The sequence below is a fragment of the Clupea harengus genome, chromosome 11 (genome assembly GCF_900700415.2).
Source record: "Clupea harengus chromosome 11, Ch_v2.0.2, whole genome shotgun sequence".
Taxonomy (NCBI): Eukaryota; Metazoa; Chordata; class Actinopteri; order Clupeiformes; family Clupeidae; genus Clupea; species Clupea harengus.
In genome coordinates this window covers 22,064,851-22,084,230 of record NC_045162.1, presented here as the reverse complement: position 1 = coordinate 22,084,230, position 19,380 = coordinate 22,064,851, and the positions used below count along the sequence as shown (strand labels likewise).

Below are 19,380 nucleotides of genomic sequence, written 5' to 3'. Positions count from 1 at the left end.
CTTCTAAATTATAGAGCACATTTATGGGTTTCATAAAGGTACTTAGAAATGCTGTATAACATATATATAATATCATTTCGCTTATGGGGACAGATATACATGTGGTCTACAAAGTTCTGCTCAATTTTGCAGATTAAAGTGTGTAAAACATTAAGTAAAACAAATCACCAGAATTTACAGCAGAAAAACAAATATAAACTGGATACTGTTAATACCCTTTGAGCAGTGCATGTTTACAATTTGGAGAAAAAAAAATTCTTTGAGGAGCTGTATCTGACAAAAATCCCTCTGAAACTGAGCTGAACCTTGTCGACCAAGTACATAGCTGTTCCCATAAGCAAAATTGTAAGTAGCTTAATGAAACCCTCTAACCTGCTCTCTAATTTAGGTTAAAATTGTAGATGACCCCCCCCAAGAACAAATTGCCTCCCTTTGAGCCCTTTGTTACCTGCTCGTTATGCCCTTGTGCCACTAGGGGGCAGTTGTTCAATGATCAACCTCATAGTGGTCGTAGTAATGCAAGTATAAAACAATATTGGGAAGAGCTGTTCACATATTGCATTGACACAAATCATTGATTTGAATGATTAACACAACATTACTGTTACATGATATACCATGGATAAATTTCAGTCTAGAACATTTCGGCTCTCATTACATATAAGCTTTATTTTAAATATTTATCATATCATTATATATATCTTAAAACATGATTATCCAACAATACTAGCATGAAAATAATATACCAGAACAATACAAAACAATGAATGTTCATTAAATACAATCTGAAACAGAAATTCAATAAAAATCTAAAAATATACATTCTTTAATGGTGCAACACACACTGCTCCACTTCATGCAGTACCGATTTTAAACACTTGGCTACATATTGCTCCTTTAACATGAGGACATTACTACATTCCATTTACTCTCTTGTTATTATTGCTGATGTCTTCTAGAATATATGTGACATGTGACACTTGTGCATCAATACTTTTAGTTAGGGGAAATATACAAAAACATCAAGGCATGTGAGACTTCCTAAAAAAGTCAAACAGGCCTGTGTCCCCTAAGGGTTAACATGAGTACCTCAAACACACAGGATGTTCTCACAGAAGTACTAGACAGGATTATCAGACTGATCAGTTATGCTTTTGCCAGTCATCCATCAACATGCAAATACTCATAGCAAGTCCTAAGCAAAATCTCATGACATTTTACAAACTGTACAAGTTGCCGGCAAATAACTATTCGCCGAGGATGACTAAGAATACAGAAAATGTTACCTCACTTTGTAACTCATACTACGTTGCATATGAGTACACTCAGAATGAATACTAGGTGGTAAAGTTGTCTGAGAAATGTGTTTGTCTGTGTGCGGGGGGTGGTTTGTGGTACTGACTGCAGGACTGCAGATGACAGAAACTAGAAAACTATGTGTACAACAGGCCTCGATAACATCCTTTGCAAAAAAAAATTCACAGTGCTGCAAATGTGTACAAAACAATCTTTTTTTCCCAAATATAAATATAATTGTGCAGTTCTAAAATGCCATTAAAATAATAAAAAATCTATATGTGTATCTGCTTATCAGGTTGCCTCTGAAAGTACTGTAGCCTTAATCTGGGATGCCACAGTTAGGTTCCTTCCCCAGTGCAATCTGATTGCTGATAAGGTTTGATTGTCTCTCTAGAATCTATGGTGAAACCCAACGTTTATCTCTTTCTGTGGACATACAGTGTACGGCATGCTGATGTAACCAGCATTTAATGGTGAAACCACAGTCAGCATATATGTAGCAGTGTTTTCAGTCATAAACAGTTATTCAACTTTCAAAATGGATGGTAACATTATAGTATAGTAATTCACATGTCCATATACCAAACTTACTTTACTGTAATGATAATTAAAAGAAAATAAATGAGCATGATGTTCTGATAATGTTTCTTAGCACTTTTTACTTCCTGGTGTTACAAAAATGAGCAGTTCCTTCTTCAAAACATGCTTCAAAACACAGTAATACCATAAATTTGAATTGCATTTTTGAATGCAATCCCAGAATGCAGGTCTTCATGTAATTATCCACCTGATCCACTTGCAGATACCCTCTACCTACAGCTGCCCATTCCCACCCAACTCTAATGCACACTTTATACTCTGTTTATGATACATCTTATATGCATACTGTGTATACACTACATATTGTCTGCCAACCTATTTACCCGTAGTATAAACAGATCATTGACAGCATATCCAGTTTTATGCTTCATTGCTCTGATTATTCTTTTAATAGCCAAATGAGCACACTGTATACCCACTCATCTTTTTTTTTACTACCAATACCTCAAATACTGGCTGTCCATTTTGATCCACTATCAATCTTATATACATCATGTATATACCATCTTGTATGTATCTTGTAGTCTTGTATGTATCATTCCCCCCCCCCCCCCCTTCTTCTCTATCTCTCTACCCGGCTCATTGCCCTCTTATGAGCTGTGTTCTACTCAAGGTTTCTTCCTGTTAAAAGGGACCTTTTGTTGTTGGTGCTGCATGAATCAAATTGAATTGAATTGGATCCATGGCTAAGTTAAATGAGGTCAATACCAAACTCTAGGGACGGTCAAGTGAAAACAAATGAAGTAGATGAAACTGAGATGTGCTATAACATGAACATGGGGACTTCAGCGGTATTGAAATGAGCACCAATGACTTTGGTATTTTAGTTCTGACATCCTTTGCAAGATGAGTCCACGCATCTGGTCTAAGCATGTGAAGAATGCATGCATGTATCTGTGTATGTGCAATCTGTGCATGCATGCAAGTGCATATGCATTATGCAGATATGTATTTATGCATCTACTTGTGTGAGTGGATGTGTACATGTATGTGCATAACTGAATGCAGGTGTATGTACATAGTGATATGTTTGTGTGTTTTGTGCCTCTGTGTGGGCATGGGTATCAAATTGGGTGTCAAATTTGGGTGGAGCGCTCCTCCATACTGCTGGCGCGGGAGTAGACAGAACCGCTGGCTGTGGTGAGGTAAGCCTTGACGAAGCCACACCTGACACAAGGGCTCTTGCTGAGGAGCCGCAGGAAGCGCCTCCTGAACTTCTCACCCACAAACACATAGAGCACAGGGTTGAGGCAGCAGTGGGTGTACGCCATCACCTCGGTGACCTGCAGGCTCAGGAGCAGGGACTTGCTGGAGTCACAGTCGCTGAAGAAGCCCTGGTTGTGCAGCCACCAGAAAAACAGCGTGACGTTGTAGGGCGCCCAGCAGCACAGGAAGACGACCATCACCACAACGATGAGGCGCACCGCCTGGCCTTTACGCAAGCGGCTGTGCAAGAGCTTCAGCAGGATCTGGGTGTAGCAGAAGAACAGGATGGCCAGTGGGACCACGAAACCCAGGATGTTCATCTTAAAGAAGCTGACAGAGCGCAGGTGGTCTTTGCCTTGGTAGTCTCTGTAGCAGTTGGGCCGATCTCCTGCGCTCAACTTCAGAGCTGTCACTTCAGGGAACAACGACAAGATGCTGGCTATCCACACGACTATGCTGGCGATAATTCCATAAGTGCGTGTGCGGATTCGGAGGGCGTGCACGGCGTGTACAACCGCCAGGTACCGATCCACGGCCATGAGCGTGATGAAGAAGATGCCACTGTAATAGCCCACGTAGTACACCCCGAGGACCAGCTTACACATGGCATCCCCGAATACCCAATGGTCCCGGGCCTGGTGAGCCAAGAAGGGCAGCGAGATGACCAGTAGCAGGTCTGCCAGCGCCAGGTTGAGAAGACACACGTCCGTCATGCTCCGCAGCTGCGCCCCCTTCATTATCACCCATACAACCAAGCCATTGCCTAGCAACCCAAACAGGAAGTATGTGCTGTACAGGATCGGGAGGAAGGTGGCAGAATGCTGGGTGTAATTGCACACTTCACTCTGTGCCGCCTCATCATAGTCGAATGTGAGGCCATCATAATAGTCGGTTGTGACGTCTATGTATGTAGCGGTTGTCAGATCAGGGCTGAGGGTAACAGGAGCACAATTGGCACACTGTCAACACCAGAAACACCACCAACAAACACAAAATAGTTTGTAGAATGTGCATGCTGAAATGTGATAATAAAGTGCCAAGCTAATGTCAGAACACTGCAGAAATGATACAGCATTGTACAAACTTGTTTAAGACAGTCAAATCCCTATAGCATTTGCTTTGTTGTATGTGTCTCTACAATTTAAAATGAATTATTATGCAAATCTGCAACAAATCTAATAATAATATATTAATTCATACATTGAGCATTAATTCATTATTTCATTCCTTAAATGATTGATAGTGTAAAAGTGTGATCTTACTGGACACAAATAGAGATGCTGTGTAAATGGATGTATGACTTTTGTAACAGGGTTATCATTGTAAACTTAAACTAAAACTAAACAAAACTAATAGTGATTGCAAGATGACGATATGGTGTGTCTCGACTCACTACGTTAACTAATGGAAGTAGGCCTTATCAAGTTGAAGAAGATGAAGTTGAAGATGTCATGTCAGATACGTCAGTAAGGAAACATGGGAGACGTGTGAGTCCTGTATGGGACTATTTCAAATGTAATTATGAAAGCGGTAGCCTACAAGCAAATGCAAGTGAAAAATTATAATTAAAGTTCTACTGACAATGCCTGCCTGGTCTGCTTCGGCAGAAGGGTCATTCAGCAACTTGAGACATTTAAAGAAATACCTCAGGAACAGTATGACAGAGACAGAGAGTGTTTCATACAGACTTTGAAATCGATATGGAGAGAGTTTTGAGGGAGTGTGTGGTGTGGGGAGGTGTGCTGCTCTGGGCAGCCGATCACAGAGCAGTTAGAGTGCCGAGTTCACTTCATGGTGCTAGTTAGCGCATCCAATGCTTTCAAGAACAAAATAGCGCAGTAGTTTTCATTCCGTGAGTGGATCGAGTGGGATGGGGGCGGTCAAAGGCCATTTAGAGAGACACCCCCTGGGATGTCACAGCGGGGAGATAATCTGAAGGGCTTGCTAAATGTAGACAGCACATAACAAACTGAATGGATTTTCTTATTTCAGTGTTTTTGGGTTGGTAGTTCGCGCTCTTATCACCCAGGGTGGCAAAATGGTACTGGATAAATGGGCAAAGGGCGGAATCACACGTCACAATCTGATTATTTTTCATGCCACACTAATTCTTAATAAAAATGTAACTGAAACTAATGAAACCACTAGTGAAACAAAAATTTTACGTAAACTTCAGATTGAATACAAACATATTATCAAAATAGCTGTAGAACCAAGACAACCTCAGGTAGAGAGAGAAAAGCATGACTATTAAACATCGCGGCTGGGAAGACCAGCATGAGAGACACATGTTGATCATTTTATGATTACAGATGAAGATCATGTTAAAGTCATGGGCAAAGCTGTTTGATTACTATGAGTGGGTAAGTCCACTGGTCTCACCTGAATGACTGAGAGGAAATACTGACAGTGGCGTTCAGAAGTTGTTGGATCCCGTCACCAAAGATGTTGCCTGTGGTATTCATCATCACTTCAATACATAGAGCCTATACAACAATACAATGCATTCAATAACCAAAACTTTGTCACTAGTAAAGAGTTGAAAATACACTGTGGGGTTGACTTGAGGATTTAAGGGATGTTTGATCAGTGTAAATACCACAGGTCTATAATACATCTCAATGTTGTGTAAATAAACACATTTAAGTATTTAGCATTTAAGGACGTTAAATTGTACTTACACTCTTGTTGCACTTTCTGTAGAATTCTGTAGCTTACATGACAGGGGGTGTGAGGTTTGGTGGTTGCTGAGAAAGCACTGTGAGATGAGAGAAAAACTAGGGGAGGGAAGGGGAAGCTGTGGTGATGGGGAGGGGCGCTGACCCAGATAACAATTTTCACAACTCATAACTTATATTAACTGGCATTAACATGGCTTTAAAGCAGCACAACGGAGGAATTGCTAATCGCTAACGAGATGCTAGCGGCTAAACCTAGCAAAACCTTTTGAAATTTGATTACTCTGATGCTATGACAAACTAGTGAGTCAACAACTTTCCTAACACAGTCAAACATCAAGCAAGTGCAACACAAGACAAAGCAAGACGGCAAATAAGTGACTTACTAGTCCGGCAGAGAGTAGTACCCGGGCGGCTTCCAGAAAACCTACATAGCGCAGTAATATGCCTACGGACCCTGGTATGGCAATGGCACAGAGGCCATTCTCCATATTAAACGTGATTGTTGCGCCCCAATTTTTTTAAGCTGTTATTTTAAGGTAAAATAGCTAATCCTAACCCTAACCCTGAAGTACAGTTGCTACATACTGTAACGAAGTGATGGGCTTGACTTCACTTGGGCATTGCATGATATAACTGATGTGATATTGTCTGCCCTGACAGATTATGCATGTAATGCAATGCGGCTCAATAGCCATACGGATGACGGAATAGCCCACAAAGCAGAAGATTATGAGGAATACATCTGATTGGCCAAAGGCTTTGATGTACCATGTTTTCACAAGGCAGGACATGCATGACTAAATCCTCTAGGCCTAGTAGGCTATAATAGTTCAGTCAGACCAAATGACAAGCTACAGTATGGTAATTAGCTTTTTGGAGATCAGAAAGTGAACCGTCATGTATTTTCAGTTACTGATGACTTTCAAAAATCATGGGTGTTGTCCCACTCCGGCTCGGGCCTCTCAAATCCTGAGCCGGGTTTCCCCCCTGGGCACTGGTGTGCTGTGTGTGCTGCATTTTACCTGTTGCTGATTAGAGAGTTTAAGCAGTGACGGTTTTAAGTTGGGCTGCGGCGACCAGGACATTTTTTCTGCTCTTTGCTATATGTGTTAGCTTCACTAGCATCCTCAAGTAGTTGTTATTTCCTGTTTCCTTATCACAAAACTAGCTTATGTCTATTATTACAGTTACCATAACACCAAAATGAAGGGGTGCTATAGCCATACGGATGACAGAATAGCCCACATAGCAGAAGTTTATGAGGAATACATCTGATTGGCAAACGGCTTTGATGTACCATGGGTTTCACAAGGCAGGGCATGCATTACTAAATCCTCCAAGCCTAGTACGCTATAATAGTTCAGTTAGACCAAATGACAAGCTACAGTATGGTAATTTGCTTTTTGGAGATCAGAGATCTGCTCTTTTGCATATGTGTAAGCTTCACTAGCATCCTCAAGTAGTTTGTCAATCATTAGGTTCAGGTTACAACAAACTGGCAATGAGGAGAAACATTGTTGTTCTGCTGAAATTTCATGCCCTTCCAGTTTGCCTTATCCTACCATCACGACTCACTCCGTAACCTGTGTGAGTTACTTTGACATTACATTACTGCCCCCAGTTCGCCATTAGCAGCATAGTGCACAGCTGCCGCTGCTGACGTTTATTTTTGTTTTCACACGAGTTAGCCCAGAAATGGCTGTGTTTACAAAAATCAAGGCTTTTGATTCCAACACAGAACAATGGAGTGGATATGCAGAGCGACTGGACATCTATTCTGTTGTTAACAGAATTGAAGGCGATGCTAAGTAAAGGGACAACTGTGTCCGGTCCGGGCCAACTGAGTGCTATGAGACTTAATAGCTCCCGCGGAACCTACTGCCATCTTTCAACGATTTAGTGGCCAGACTATGGGATCATTATGGCGCCAAGAGTAATATAATAGTGAAAAGATTTCAATTTCAATAATGTGCACGCAATGCAGATTCATCTCGTAACTCCTCTGTTGCAACAGTGGAGGATAGATTGAGGGACCAGCTAGTGGTGACAATCAGGCCTGTTTCAGTGCACCTCACTCCCATTCAGTGTGTCGTCAACATGCACACATTTTCAGAGGGCCATGGAGGGCCTGCTTGTTGCCATTTACCTGGATGACACCTTGTGCATCCTGGACAAAGCGTTGTCCCAGCTTGAGGAAGCAGGCCTTCACCTGTAAATATCAAAATGTGTCTATATGGTACCTGAGGTGGAATGCTATATGACACATTGCGTCAGTCTGTCATTAATCACACACTTCACTCAGGGCGCAATGGACCGTTCCCGCTGCTTAGCTTAGCTTGGCCTTTTTTAGTCAGCTATCCTGCTGGTGAGCATTGACAAATATTTGCGTCTGTTCACATCGTCAAGTGATGCTAATTTTGGTTTTGAGGACAGTGGTGGGAGACCAAAATGCGTCATGTATCTAGCAATTGAAGCTTCAGGTCAAGCGGAAGCAACATATGATCGTAAAACACTATGAGGTTGAAAAGTTCTAAATGTGGATCTGTTTATCTCTATGAAACAGATCTGAAGTATTAAGTTTGATAAGTTTGAAATGTGGATCTGTTTATCACTATGAAACAGATCCGAAGCATTTAGGTTGAAAAGTTTTAAATGTCGATCTGATTATCACCATGAAACAGGTCAGAAGTATTTAGGTTGAAAAGTTCTAAATGTGGATGTTAATGGTGCAACACACACTGTACTACATGCAGTACCGATTTTAAACACTTGGTGTCCGGGCTACATATTGCTTCTTTAAAGAATGTATTTTTTTTTATTTTTTTTATTGAATTTGTTTTTCAGATTGTATTTAATGAACATTCACTGTTTTGTATTGTTCTGGTGTATTATTTTCGTCCTAGTACTGTTGGATAATCATGTTTTAAGATATAGAATTGGTTCTGAGATGATCTGATGGCTCTGACAACCTCTTGACAGTTTCTTTTTTCAATGCTCTAAAAATATTGCAAAATGTCAGTGATCAGATCAGAACAGAAACAGAACTGAACACCATAAACATCCACAGTATTCTGGCAGTGAAAGAGCCAAGCCCTGGAACAAGAGGCACTCTACTCTATAGCTCTTAGGTTCCACAGACATAAACCCCTAATATAGGGTTACTGGCACAAGGATGAGCAGAAAATGACCTTCATCTTGTAAGCTTTTACAATGAGAGTGTTCTATAAAATGGCAGAGACCTTCATCCCGTAAGCTTTTATAATGTGAATGTTATATAAAATGTTAATTGGAGCATAAATATATATTTTGTGAAAATCAGAAATGTAAAATGCCTTTTCATAAAAGGTATTCATAAAAGTCTGATACACAGCAAAATTGAATTGACCTTTTCAGGTCATTTTTATCTGTCAAATGGACAAGCTCCCCTTTCTTTAATATTATGACCAAACCTCAAATGGAAAGCTTTGTCACATTATCAGGATCATGTCATTTTGACAACCAAAACCAAAGTCATACCAAAGACATAACAAAGTCAGTTATCATAATTTGGTATGTTATGTCTGCCCAGAGTATGTCAACAAACAGACATGCAGTCAGCCTTTACAAATGGTGTCACAATCTTGGTTAGCTCTCCCGGTGGGCTCATTCATGCCGTGCTGTGTAGCTGAATAAACACTTCAGTGAAGGAGACCTGACACTAAAGCACTCTACCATTATTCCTTTGGTGCAGTTTTGCAGACAAGCATGAGCAAAAACACACAGGAAATCCTGCCAAAAGATAGCTAAGGCCTCACCTCTGCACACAACCCCAGGCTCGTTTTTGGCTGTGGTTAATGCAGAGGTGGCTGCACAGGGTAGGTTTTCAACTTCAGAAACAGCACACACTTATAATAGTATACTCAAAGCCGAAGTTTTTGGTTAAAGGTGTTATTTCCTGTCAAATAACCAAGAAAAAGTGAGACTTACAGCAATGATGTAATTCAGAAGACTTTAATATATTGCTTGCATCATGTTTGTGTTTTAAATGGTTTACAAAGCAGATGCATAAAAACTGTTAGGGGAAAATTCACTCAAGTTACCTCAGGACTCCTAACAAAAACACTGAGAATCGTGTATAGAATGTTCTGGAATTTTGCGATATCTTTCCATCATTCTGCCAGAATGACATAGTTGTGGTAGGTTTAGATTTTATCTGACAACAAGAACTACTACTTCCTGTGCATGTATGTCTCTCGCAGACACGCAAGAGTGAGAAGAGGCTCCATCTTTATTCACAGTCAAGGTGGGCTTCTCAACCGGGGAATCTTACTCGGAGCAATCCCAAGTATAGGTGGACTAAGCTCATCCCTTATAGACACAATAGTTGCATTCTGTTAGCTACATGGAACCTGCGTGAGTCATACAAACAGCCTAGCATAAACAATCTGTTCCATGGAAAGTTTTGACTTGGGTTGTACTTGGGTTGTACTCACAAAACAATGAACAACACGCATTCTCCTGTTCCACCTTCTCTATATCCTGCGGTGTCCATTATTCGTGTCAGCAATCATTCCTGCAGAAGTCTGCCTCAGGGAAATGGCCATAGTCCTGATATGTTCTGCATTTCTAAGAACTAAGACCAAAAGGAAGAGTTTATCTTTCCAGACTTACACACAGTAAAAAGAAAACGTATCTCAACTAAGCCCATACATTTGTAAACCACAAAATGTTCCCACACTATCTTATTAGAAAGCTTAGAAACACTTCAAACACTAGCATTGTATCCATTATGGTATATTCTGATGTATTATACACAGTATATACAGTACATGAACTGAAAACACCCAAATATACAAACACTTGAGCAGGCACACGTCAGCCATGCTCCGCACGCGATGCAGTAGCAGCAACCACACAACCAGCCCATTGCCGAGCAACCCCACCACACACACACCGTCCACAGCACCAGCGGGCGGATGGCCGTTCCCAAAGTGGCAGACGTGTTCAGGGAACAGGGTGTGTCTGGGAATTCGGAGTAGTATTCGTAGAATGGGGTTGTATACGCCGTAGAACGCATTTCACTCACCAGGCAGCTAATGCAACATCCTGAATATCTCAAAAACGCTCAACTCTATATTGTGAAATAAACCTTCTTTTTATTGCTATTTGTCTAAGACTCACAGTGAAACAGAAAAAGAAAAAAAAGTAAACATAAGTGTCATTTCATTTTTTTCAGCATAAAAGATGACACTCATCCCAACAGCCTATTGTGAAGCTGAACTGAACTAGATGTAATAAACTAGGACACATTTAAAAACAGCTTTAGTGGTTACATGGTATGTAGGACACATAGTGGTCAGACCTCTCAACATTGAACACGTATCTCTATACCAAAACAACTCATTGCTCTATACACTAATGACAGAAAGAATATACCTCCACATTGTCAAGGACACCTTAAGAGAGTGGAGTATGAAGACATGGGATGAAGCATTACTTCAATAAAAAGGTTAGATAGTAGAGGTTCCCCTTGTCTTGTTGCCTCTAACAATCTTTTGTATCTTTGTGTGTCCCAGTTGAGTTCTGTTCATGTGTTACTATGTTGACCTCCACATCTGACACCAGCATCAAGTGATCAAATCTTCATATCAACCACATCCACCACAGACCCTCAAGGACTTGAGACTGCTACACACGTACGCCCCACACGCATAGTCTCACATACAGACACACTCGTATACACATCCCTTTGCTCTCTCACATCCTTCACAATACCACAGTAGTGTGGTTTGATAAGACCACCCCTGAGGATATAAAGGCCAGGCACAGAGCAGTCGACTCCGACTCTCTCTGAGTCTTTGTGGAAGGCAGACTCCAGTATGCAGTCTCATTCAAACGCTACTCTAGTACCTGATCTTAACGGTCTGAGTATATCTTTCCAGACTTACGCACAGTAAAAAGAAAACTCAACTAAGCCCATACATGTGTAAACCACAAAATGATCCCACACTATCTTATTAGAAAGCTTAGAAACTCTTCAAACACTGGCATTTTATCCATTATGGTATATTCTGATTTATTATACAAAGTATATACAGTACATGACCTGAAAACACCCAAATATACAAAAACAGCAATACAGAAAATCACATTACAATTATAAATCTACTCGCTCTCTCTCTCACACACTAACTCATGCACACACGCACGCACGCACACACTCACATCTATGTATACGGTCTATATTGTTTTGACTACATTTAATTTTGACAATTCAAAGCTTATTCTAAGCGTGACGATGACACAGCTGTGTTTGAGGTGTCATTGTCTGAGGGTTTGGAGTAAGTAGTTGTCACAGGTTCAAGCCGTGGGCAGAATTTCACGCAAAGAGGATGCCTGGCAAACACAAGGGTGAAGCTCTTCCTGAACTTCTCCGCCACAAAGGCGTAAATGATGGGGTTGACGCAGCAGTGTGTGAGCGTGATGATCTCCGTCACCTCCACGGCCAGCGCCAGCTTCTGGGAGGCCTCGCACCAGTCCCACAGCCCCTGCGTGGTGTGTAGAGTCTGCAGGAGCACCGCCACGTTGTAGGGCACCCAGAACACGGCGAACACACACACGATGGCGAAGATGAGGCGCACGGCGCGGCCCCTCTTGGCGCTCTTTTGGCGCCGCACCACCACCAGGATCCTGACGTAGCAGAAGGTAACGACGGGCAGGCAGAGCCCGAGGCACAAGACGATATCGCTGAAGTTGTGCACGAGTTTCCACGTTGAGGCTGTCTCAGGGGGGTAGTCCATTCTGCATTGCCCATCCCAGCTCACGGCGAAGACGGCCTTGAGCAGGGCTAGCATGATGGCGGTTGCCCAGACGACCGCGCTGGCCAGGAGGCTGGACTGCAGCTTGCGCATGGCGGAGGACGCCACGGCGTGCACGATGGCCAGGTAACGGTCCAGGCTCATTAGCGTGACGAAGAGTAGGCCGCTGGCGAAGCCCAGCTGGTACATGCCGGTCCTGGCCTTGCAGAGGGCGTCGCTGCCCGCGCCCGTGAGGGTCCAGAGGGGCAGGAGCAGGGCGCGCAGCAGGTCGGCCAGCGCCAGGTTGAGCAGGCACACGTCAGCCATGCTTCGCACGCGACGCAGTAGCAGCACCCACAGAACCAGCCCATTGCCCAGCGACCCCACCACACACACCGTCCACAGCACCAGCGGGCGGATGGCCGTTCCCAAAGTGGCAGATGTGTTCAGGAAACAGGGTGTGTCTGGGGAATCGGAGTAGTATTCGTAGAATTCTGTTGTATACGCCGTAGTACTGCAACAGAGAGGGACACGGGTATGGGTGGAACGCATTTCACTCACCAGGCAGCTGATGCAACATCCTGAATATCTAAAAAATGCTCAACTCTATAAACCTATGTTTAAATATGTATAAACATAATTTTTTTCAGCATAAAAGATGACACCAACAGTCTATTGTGAAGCTGAACTGAACTAGATTTAATAAACTAGGTTACTATGTTGACCTCCACATCTGACACCAGCATCAAGTGATCAAATCTTCATATCAACCACATCCACCACAGACCCTCAAGGACTTGTGACTGCCACACACGTACGCCCCACACACATAGTCTCACATACAGACACACTCGTATACACATCCCTTTGCTCTCTCACATCCTTCACAATACCACAGTAGTGTGGTTTGATAAGACCACCCCTGAGGATATAAAGGCCAGGCACAGAGCAGTCAACTCCGACTCTCTCTGAGTCTTTGTGGAAGGCATACTCCAGTATGCAGTCGCATTCAAACGCTACTCTAGTACCTGATCTGATGTTCGAAATGAACTCACCTCATGTTGTCTCCAGGCACCTGGCAGGTCTCTTGAGTGCCTGCTGATGCAGAGCAGGTGACTATGAGTGCAGTTAGGACTGCTTCTCAGCAAGAAAGGCATAGGTTTCCTGTTTGGAGCGCTGTCTCTATCTACCGCTCCGATATATCTGAAGATTGGGGTTTTCCTGTGCAAATGCGCTGTTGTCGTGAGGCGCCGACTGTATCTATATGACACTTATCACACTATATGTGTTTATGGAACAGTCCCATCTCTCATACAGGCATCTGAGTCACACACACACACACGCACACTGCCGCATTGACAAACTTTCACCTTCTTATAAATGCCACCTTTGTTCAGACTTGCCCCCCACACAGATACTACCCAGCAAGCAGTGGCTCCTGCTGAAGGGGATTTCACCACATAAAATGTAGATTTGACTGACCACACCACTGTTCTAATTTTAGCACTTTAGGGGCCGTACAGGTTTGGACATGAACTACAAATATCAGTGTGGATCTCAGCGAAGATATCTTGGCCTCTGTCTCTGTAATAACTTTTCGGTAGATTTCTTCTACCACTGACAAAGGAAAGCATGTGAGCGAGTGCGTTGCCTTCTCTGTTGAGGCTGTGTTGAAATGTCCTTTAAATGTGCCCAAAGTAAAGGCAGCATGTTATAAACATGATAGGGCCCCTCATTTGGTGTGAATCTGTTGGATTTGGTACCAAATCTGATCTGGTGAGCTTCCAGCAAATCTGAACACGAGTCGAAGCCACACCAGAGTCAACTGATGTGTGTGGAGATTACAGAGGCTTTCGAATTTACTCAAGGCTGCACTTCTCACTGTGTTTGGGGTACACTTACATTAAGTCCCTTCCAGATCACCTGCGATCATATTTACATGAATGCTAATTCGTTTTTACTATTGAACTGAAGGCTGTGCTATATCATGTGTATTATGATATCTGTGTAAACCATAAATGGAAAATCTGATGATCTGAATACTAGTCTATCTAATTGAATGCTGTGAGGCTGAGCCTTCTTCATACTTTGTCAATCATCTATAATGAAGTGTATAAGCAAACCCTCTGACTTTGGTTTTCAATATAAATTCATCGAATGTCTATTTGAAGGTGTCATTTAACTATGATCACAAATTGATGCATTTCAGCTGAATCAGATCCTTGAAAGGCAACTTATGAAGGTTTTTATGATATTCTGAGGTACGTTTTTGCATATATTATCAAATTAATTTACTGACCATATGGTCATGTGAAGGACAGAAAAACACACCTGTCATTTATAGCTGCTGCCCAGGCAATTCACTACTACTTTTGTGAACTGGGTTTGAAACCAAGCAAAAATGTAAGAATAGATAGTATAGAATGGCTTTGCCAAATATACAGTAAATGCTTACAATGCGTCTGTTAGCAAGCTAGCTAGCTTTTGTCTGTGTCAGTTGTCTTTCTACTACTGCTTGTTTTAGAGGTAAACTCACCACTGGTAAATTGTGTAAAGTTTACACAATAGTACACAGACTCTCTCCTGTCCTGTGAATCATATTGAGTTTCACAGAGTGGAAGAGTTCGTGTGTGATTTTACTTCTTATTGCTGTTCATATAGGCTGCATTTAGACTTCCTCACTGTTCTGTACATGGTGTACATTATCTTTCTTGTACACTGTCTTCTAACACTAATAGATATTCTTTATCCTCCAGCAGTAGTTGCAACTCCTCTCAATGTCGGAGACAGACTTTTTTTCCCCCCCGCTTTCCAAATAGCCTTACTTTCACATGCTGACATTAAGCATTTTTGTTGTTTTTCACTCAAGTTTTGACACTCATGTCGGGTTTTTCCAGTATGACTAAGAATGTTTGGATTGAGAACAGAGACTTTTTCTCTGTCCAGAAGCCAGCCCTGCGCTCTCTTGGTCTCTCTCTCTCTGACCTTTGACTCATCGGCCTTCCAGTCACTCACAGTGCTGCTGATGTCACAGTGAGAGAGTGTGGGCCTGCTGCCTCGCCCGACACTCTCTGTTGTGGCAGTTCACGTATCATGTTGACAGACGCGCTCTTCTTTTTTCTCTTTTGTTCATTGTGGTCTTCTGTTGAACGCCTCATCCACATTTTTCTACATTGCAGATGTATACTGAATACATCAAAACTACAAAAGAACATATATGGAATTACAGTGGGGAAAATAAGTATTTGAACCCCTGCCGATTTCGCAAGTTTGGCCACTTGCAAAGAAATGTGTGATCTATAATTGTAATAGTAGGTGTATATTAACAGTGAGAAACAGAATATCAACAAAAAAATCCAGAAAACTGCATTTTATAACATTTATGACTTAATTTGCATTTGATGCAGAAAATAAGTATTTGAACCCCTAGCAAAACATGACTTAGTACTTGGTGGAATAACCCTTGTTGGCAAGCACAGACGTCAGACTTTTCTTGTAGTTGGTCACCAGGTTTACACACATCTCAGGAGGGATTTTGGTCCACTACTCTTTGCAGATCCTCTCCAAATCCTTAAGGTTGCGTTTTCAATAGGAGGGAATGAGGGAATGAGGTTCAAGCCCAATATTCCACATTACATGGCCCCATCCATAGTCCCCTCGATGCAGTGGAGTCGTCCTGTACCCTTGGCAGAGAAACAGCCCCAAAGCATAATGTTTCCACTCCATGCTTGACGGTGGGGATGGTGTCATATTCAGCATTCTTCCGCCTCCAAACGCGGCAAGTCGAGTTGATGCCAAAGAGCTTCATTTTGGTCTCATCTGACCACATCCTGTCTCCCAATCCTCCTTAGAATCATTCAAGTGTTCATTGGCAAACTTCAGACGGCCCTGTACATGTGCTTCCTTGAGCAGGGGGACCTTGTGAGTTCTGCAGTACTTCAAACCATTACGGCGTAGTGTGTTGCCAATGGTTTTCTTGGTGACTGTGGTCCCAGCTGCCTTGAGATCATTCACAAGCTCTCCCTGTGTAGTTCTGGGGTTATTCTGCACCTTTCGGATGATCACCGATACCGCACGAGGGGATATCTTGCATGGAGCCCCAGACCTAGAGTGATGGACAGTTGTTTGGTGTTGCTTCCATTTACGAATAATTGCACCAATAGTTGTCTGCTTCTCACCAAGCTGCTTGCCGATGGTTTTGTAACCCATTCCAGCCTTGTGCAGGTCTACAATCTTATCTCTGACGTCCTTGGTCAACTTTTTGGTCTTGCCCATGGTGGTGAGGTTGAAGGTGTGAAGTATGATTCTTTGGACAGGTTTCTTTGATACACGTCACCAGTTGAGATCAGGTGTACCTTGTTAGGCCTAATGAGAACTAATCTGTGTGCTTCTTGGGCACATAACTGGTCATTGGGAGCCAGAATTCTTGCTGTTTGCTTGGGGGTTCAAATACTTATTTTCTGCATCAAATACAAATAAAGTCATAAATGTTATAAAATGCAGTTTTCTGGATTTGTTTGTTGATATTATATGTCTCACTGTTAAAATACACCTACCATCACAATTATAGATCACACATTTCTTTGCAAGTGGCCAAACTTGTGAAATTGGCAGGGGTTCAAATACTTATTTTCCCCACTGTATGTAGTAAACAAAAAAGTGTTAAACAAACCAGAATATATTTTCGGTTTTATATTTTATATTCTTCAAAGTAGCCACCTTTTGTTTTGATGACAGCTTTGCCTTGAAGTTCCCAGAGGTGCTGAGCACTTGGTGACTGCTTTTCCTTCACTCTGTGGCCCAACTCATCCCAAACCATCTCAACTGGGTTAAGGTTGGGCGACTGTGGAGGCCAGGTCATATGACACAGCACTCCATCACTCTCCTTCTTGGTCAAACAGCCATAACCCAAAAGCCAGCAGATGGCTTAAAATAGCAATAGAAGCTGGGTTGGTCCAGTGGTTAATCAGAGGTTATTTGTGAATCGTGTGAATTTTAAAACAGTTCTAACTCCATGAGTGTATGATCTTATTTGACTGCTCAGAGCCTCTGCTTTGATACCTGAAGTAGAGGGCAGTCTGCTAAATGTTCAGCGTGGGTGTTAGTGTGATGTTAATGTGTGTGTGTATGCACATGTGCTCTTTGCGTGTGGATGTGCATCTATGTGAGTGTGTGTGTGCTTGTCTGTGAAGGTCTGTATGGGATCAATTTAGTGAGAAAAAGTACAACAAATACAAACAAAAATTAAAAAAAGATTTACAAATACAAAAACACCCAAAATCACCTGTTCCACAAATAATGTGGTTGTTGTTTACTTGTAGAAAACATTTGTTGCACTTGTAAAAATCTGATTATGCAGACATTTGTGGAAACCGATCCTTTATTTGTTTGCAAGTGGCATTCTTATTTTGTGTGTTTTTTTATTTTGTATAATATTTCATTTTTATAGACATGTTGTCACTATCGTGGCAGTCATGGCCACAATTTGGCGGCCTCCGGTGGCCAAAAGGACAGTTCACAGACTTGGTGTTATTTGTGTTCACATGTGCCTTTGTTTTCTTTGTGTGCCCTCACCTGTTTCCCATTATGCTCCCTCACCTGTTTCCCGTCATGTTCCCTCACCTGTTTCCCATTGTGTGCCCTCACCTGTCTCGTATTTTGTCATTGCACCTTTTGTTAATTATCAAGGGTACAAATCCCTGGCTAATCCCTTTGGACCTCATTGGGTCGTTAGATTGTCTTTGTTGCCATGTTAGTTAGTTAGTTAGTTGTGCACGCGCTCAAGCACGCGCTCAAGCACTTAGTTGTTTCTAGTCTTAGCTAGTCTCAAGTTTCAGGTTTGTGTTTTGTCACACGGTTCTCAGCCGTCTTTGTTGGTTTAGTTTCTCAAAGTTAGCCAACAAGCTAGTTTCAGTTCCTCAGCTTTAAGAGCATTAGCTACACAGTTTTTTTGCCTTTTGTCCTATTACTTATCATCTTCTGTGTTGTGGATTACCGCTGTTTGAAAATAAAAGAAACCAAGTCTCTAACAACATCCTGCAACTGGGTCCTCTCTTGCACACTGGGCTAAGCGCTGGTTCCCTAATCAGCGACTCGGGTCCCATCCCCGAGCGAGCCTGACAGATGTCTTGTATTTGCAGTGCATGCTGTGTTTGTTTGAGAGGTGTATTTTGTATTTGTAAAGCAAATTATGGAGCAACTCCCACAGGTCTGCACCTGTGTGTGTGTGTGTGTGTGTGTGCGTGCGTGCATGAGTCCATGCGTGTCTAGGGATGTCTATATGCATGTTTGTGGTAAATGTAGGTGTGCATGCAAGTTTGAGTCTGCGTGTGTGTGTGTGTGTGTGTGTATGCATGTCTATGAGTGTGCATGGATATGTATGTATGTGTGTGTGTGCATGCGTGGGTGGGTGTGTGTGTTGGTTAGTGGTGGTGGTGGTGTGAAAGAAAGGAAGTGGATGCACAGCTGCAGAGAGAGGGGCTGCAGGAGCAAGCGCTGTGGTTTTCACAGTCCCTCTCACTCGAAAGGATGTCTGCTCCGTCCTCTGCCTCTCACTTCCCCAAACAGCTCCCCTTCAATCAAGCTTATTACCTGCGTCAAGGAGGCTATCCTTTTCGGCATGGTTTGTTTGTTTGTTTAGATTGCAGGATTACACAAAAACTACCAGGCCGATTTTCATTACATTTTGGTGGAGGTGTGACGGTGGGCCAAGGAAGAACCCATTCACCCATTGTTCGTCACTTTCATCAACACTGCGAGATCTGCGCTTCTTGAGTGCCCTTCGAGATTTGTATGTGACTGTCTCCAAGTGTTATGAG

At 42.5% G+C, this 19,380-nt stretch overlaps 2 protein-coding genes across 3 annotated transcripts; both read right to left on the bottom strand.

Moving 5' to 3' along the window:
• Positions 1-649: 649 nt before the first annotated feature.
• On the bottom strand, positions 650-5,938 carry LOC116222497 (C-C chemokine receptor type 8-like). Of its 2 annotated transcripts, none has more exons than XM_031576880.2 (3): positions 5,787-5,938; positions 5,488-5,557; positions 650-4,035 (listed from the first exon to the last, which is right to left on the bottom strand). In XM_031576880.2, exon 3 carries the CDS (start codon positions 3,840-3,842, stop codon positions 2,976-2,978), a length of 867 nt encoding a protein of 288 aa, XP_031432740.1. In that variant the 5' UTR covers positions 3,843-4,035; positions 5,488-5,557; positions 5,787-5,938; the 3' UTR covers positions 650-2,975. The 2 variants fall into 2 exon arrangements, with proteins under 2 accessions (XP_031432740.1, XP_031432739.1); XM_031576879.2 differs by having other exon boundaries at positions 5,488-5,591; positions 5,787-5,855.
• A 5,877-nt stretch (positions 5,939-11,815) lies between these two features.
• si:cabz01093077.1 (C-C chemokine receptor type 5) lies at positions 11,816-13,968 on the bottom strand. The gene is made up of 2 exons (XM_031576096.1): positions 13,618-13,968; positions 11,816-13,076 (listed from the first exon to the last, which is right to left on the bottom strand). Exons 1-2 carry the CDS (start codon positions 13,620-13,622, stop codon positions 12,047-12,049), a joined length of 1,035 nt encoding a protein of 344 aa, XP_031431956.1. The 5' UTR covers positions 13,623-13,968; the 3' UTR covers positions 11,816-12,046.
• Between the last annotated feature and the right edge of the window lie 5,412 nt (positions 13,969-19,380).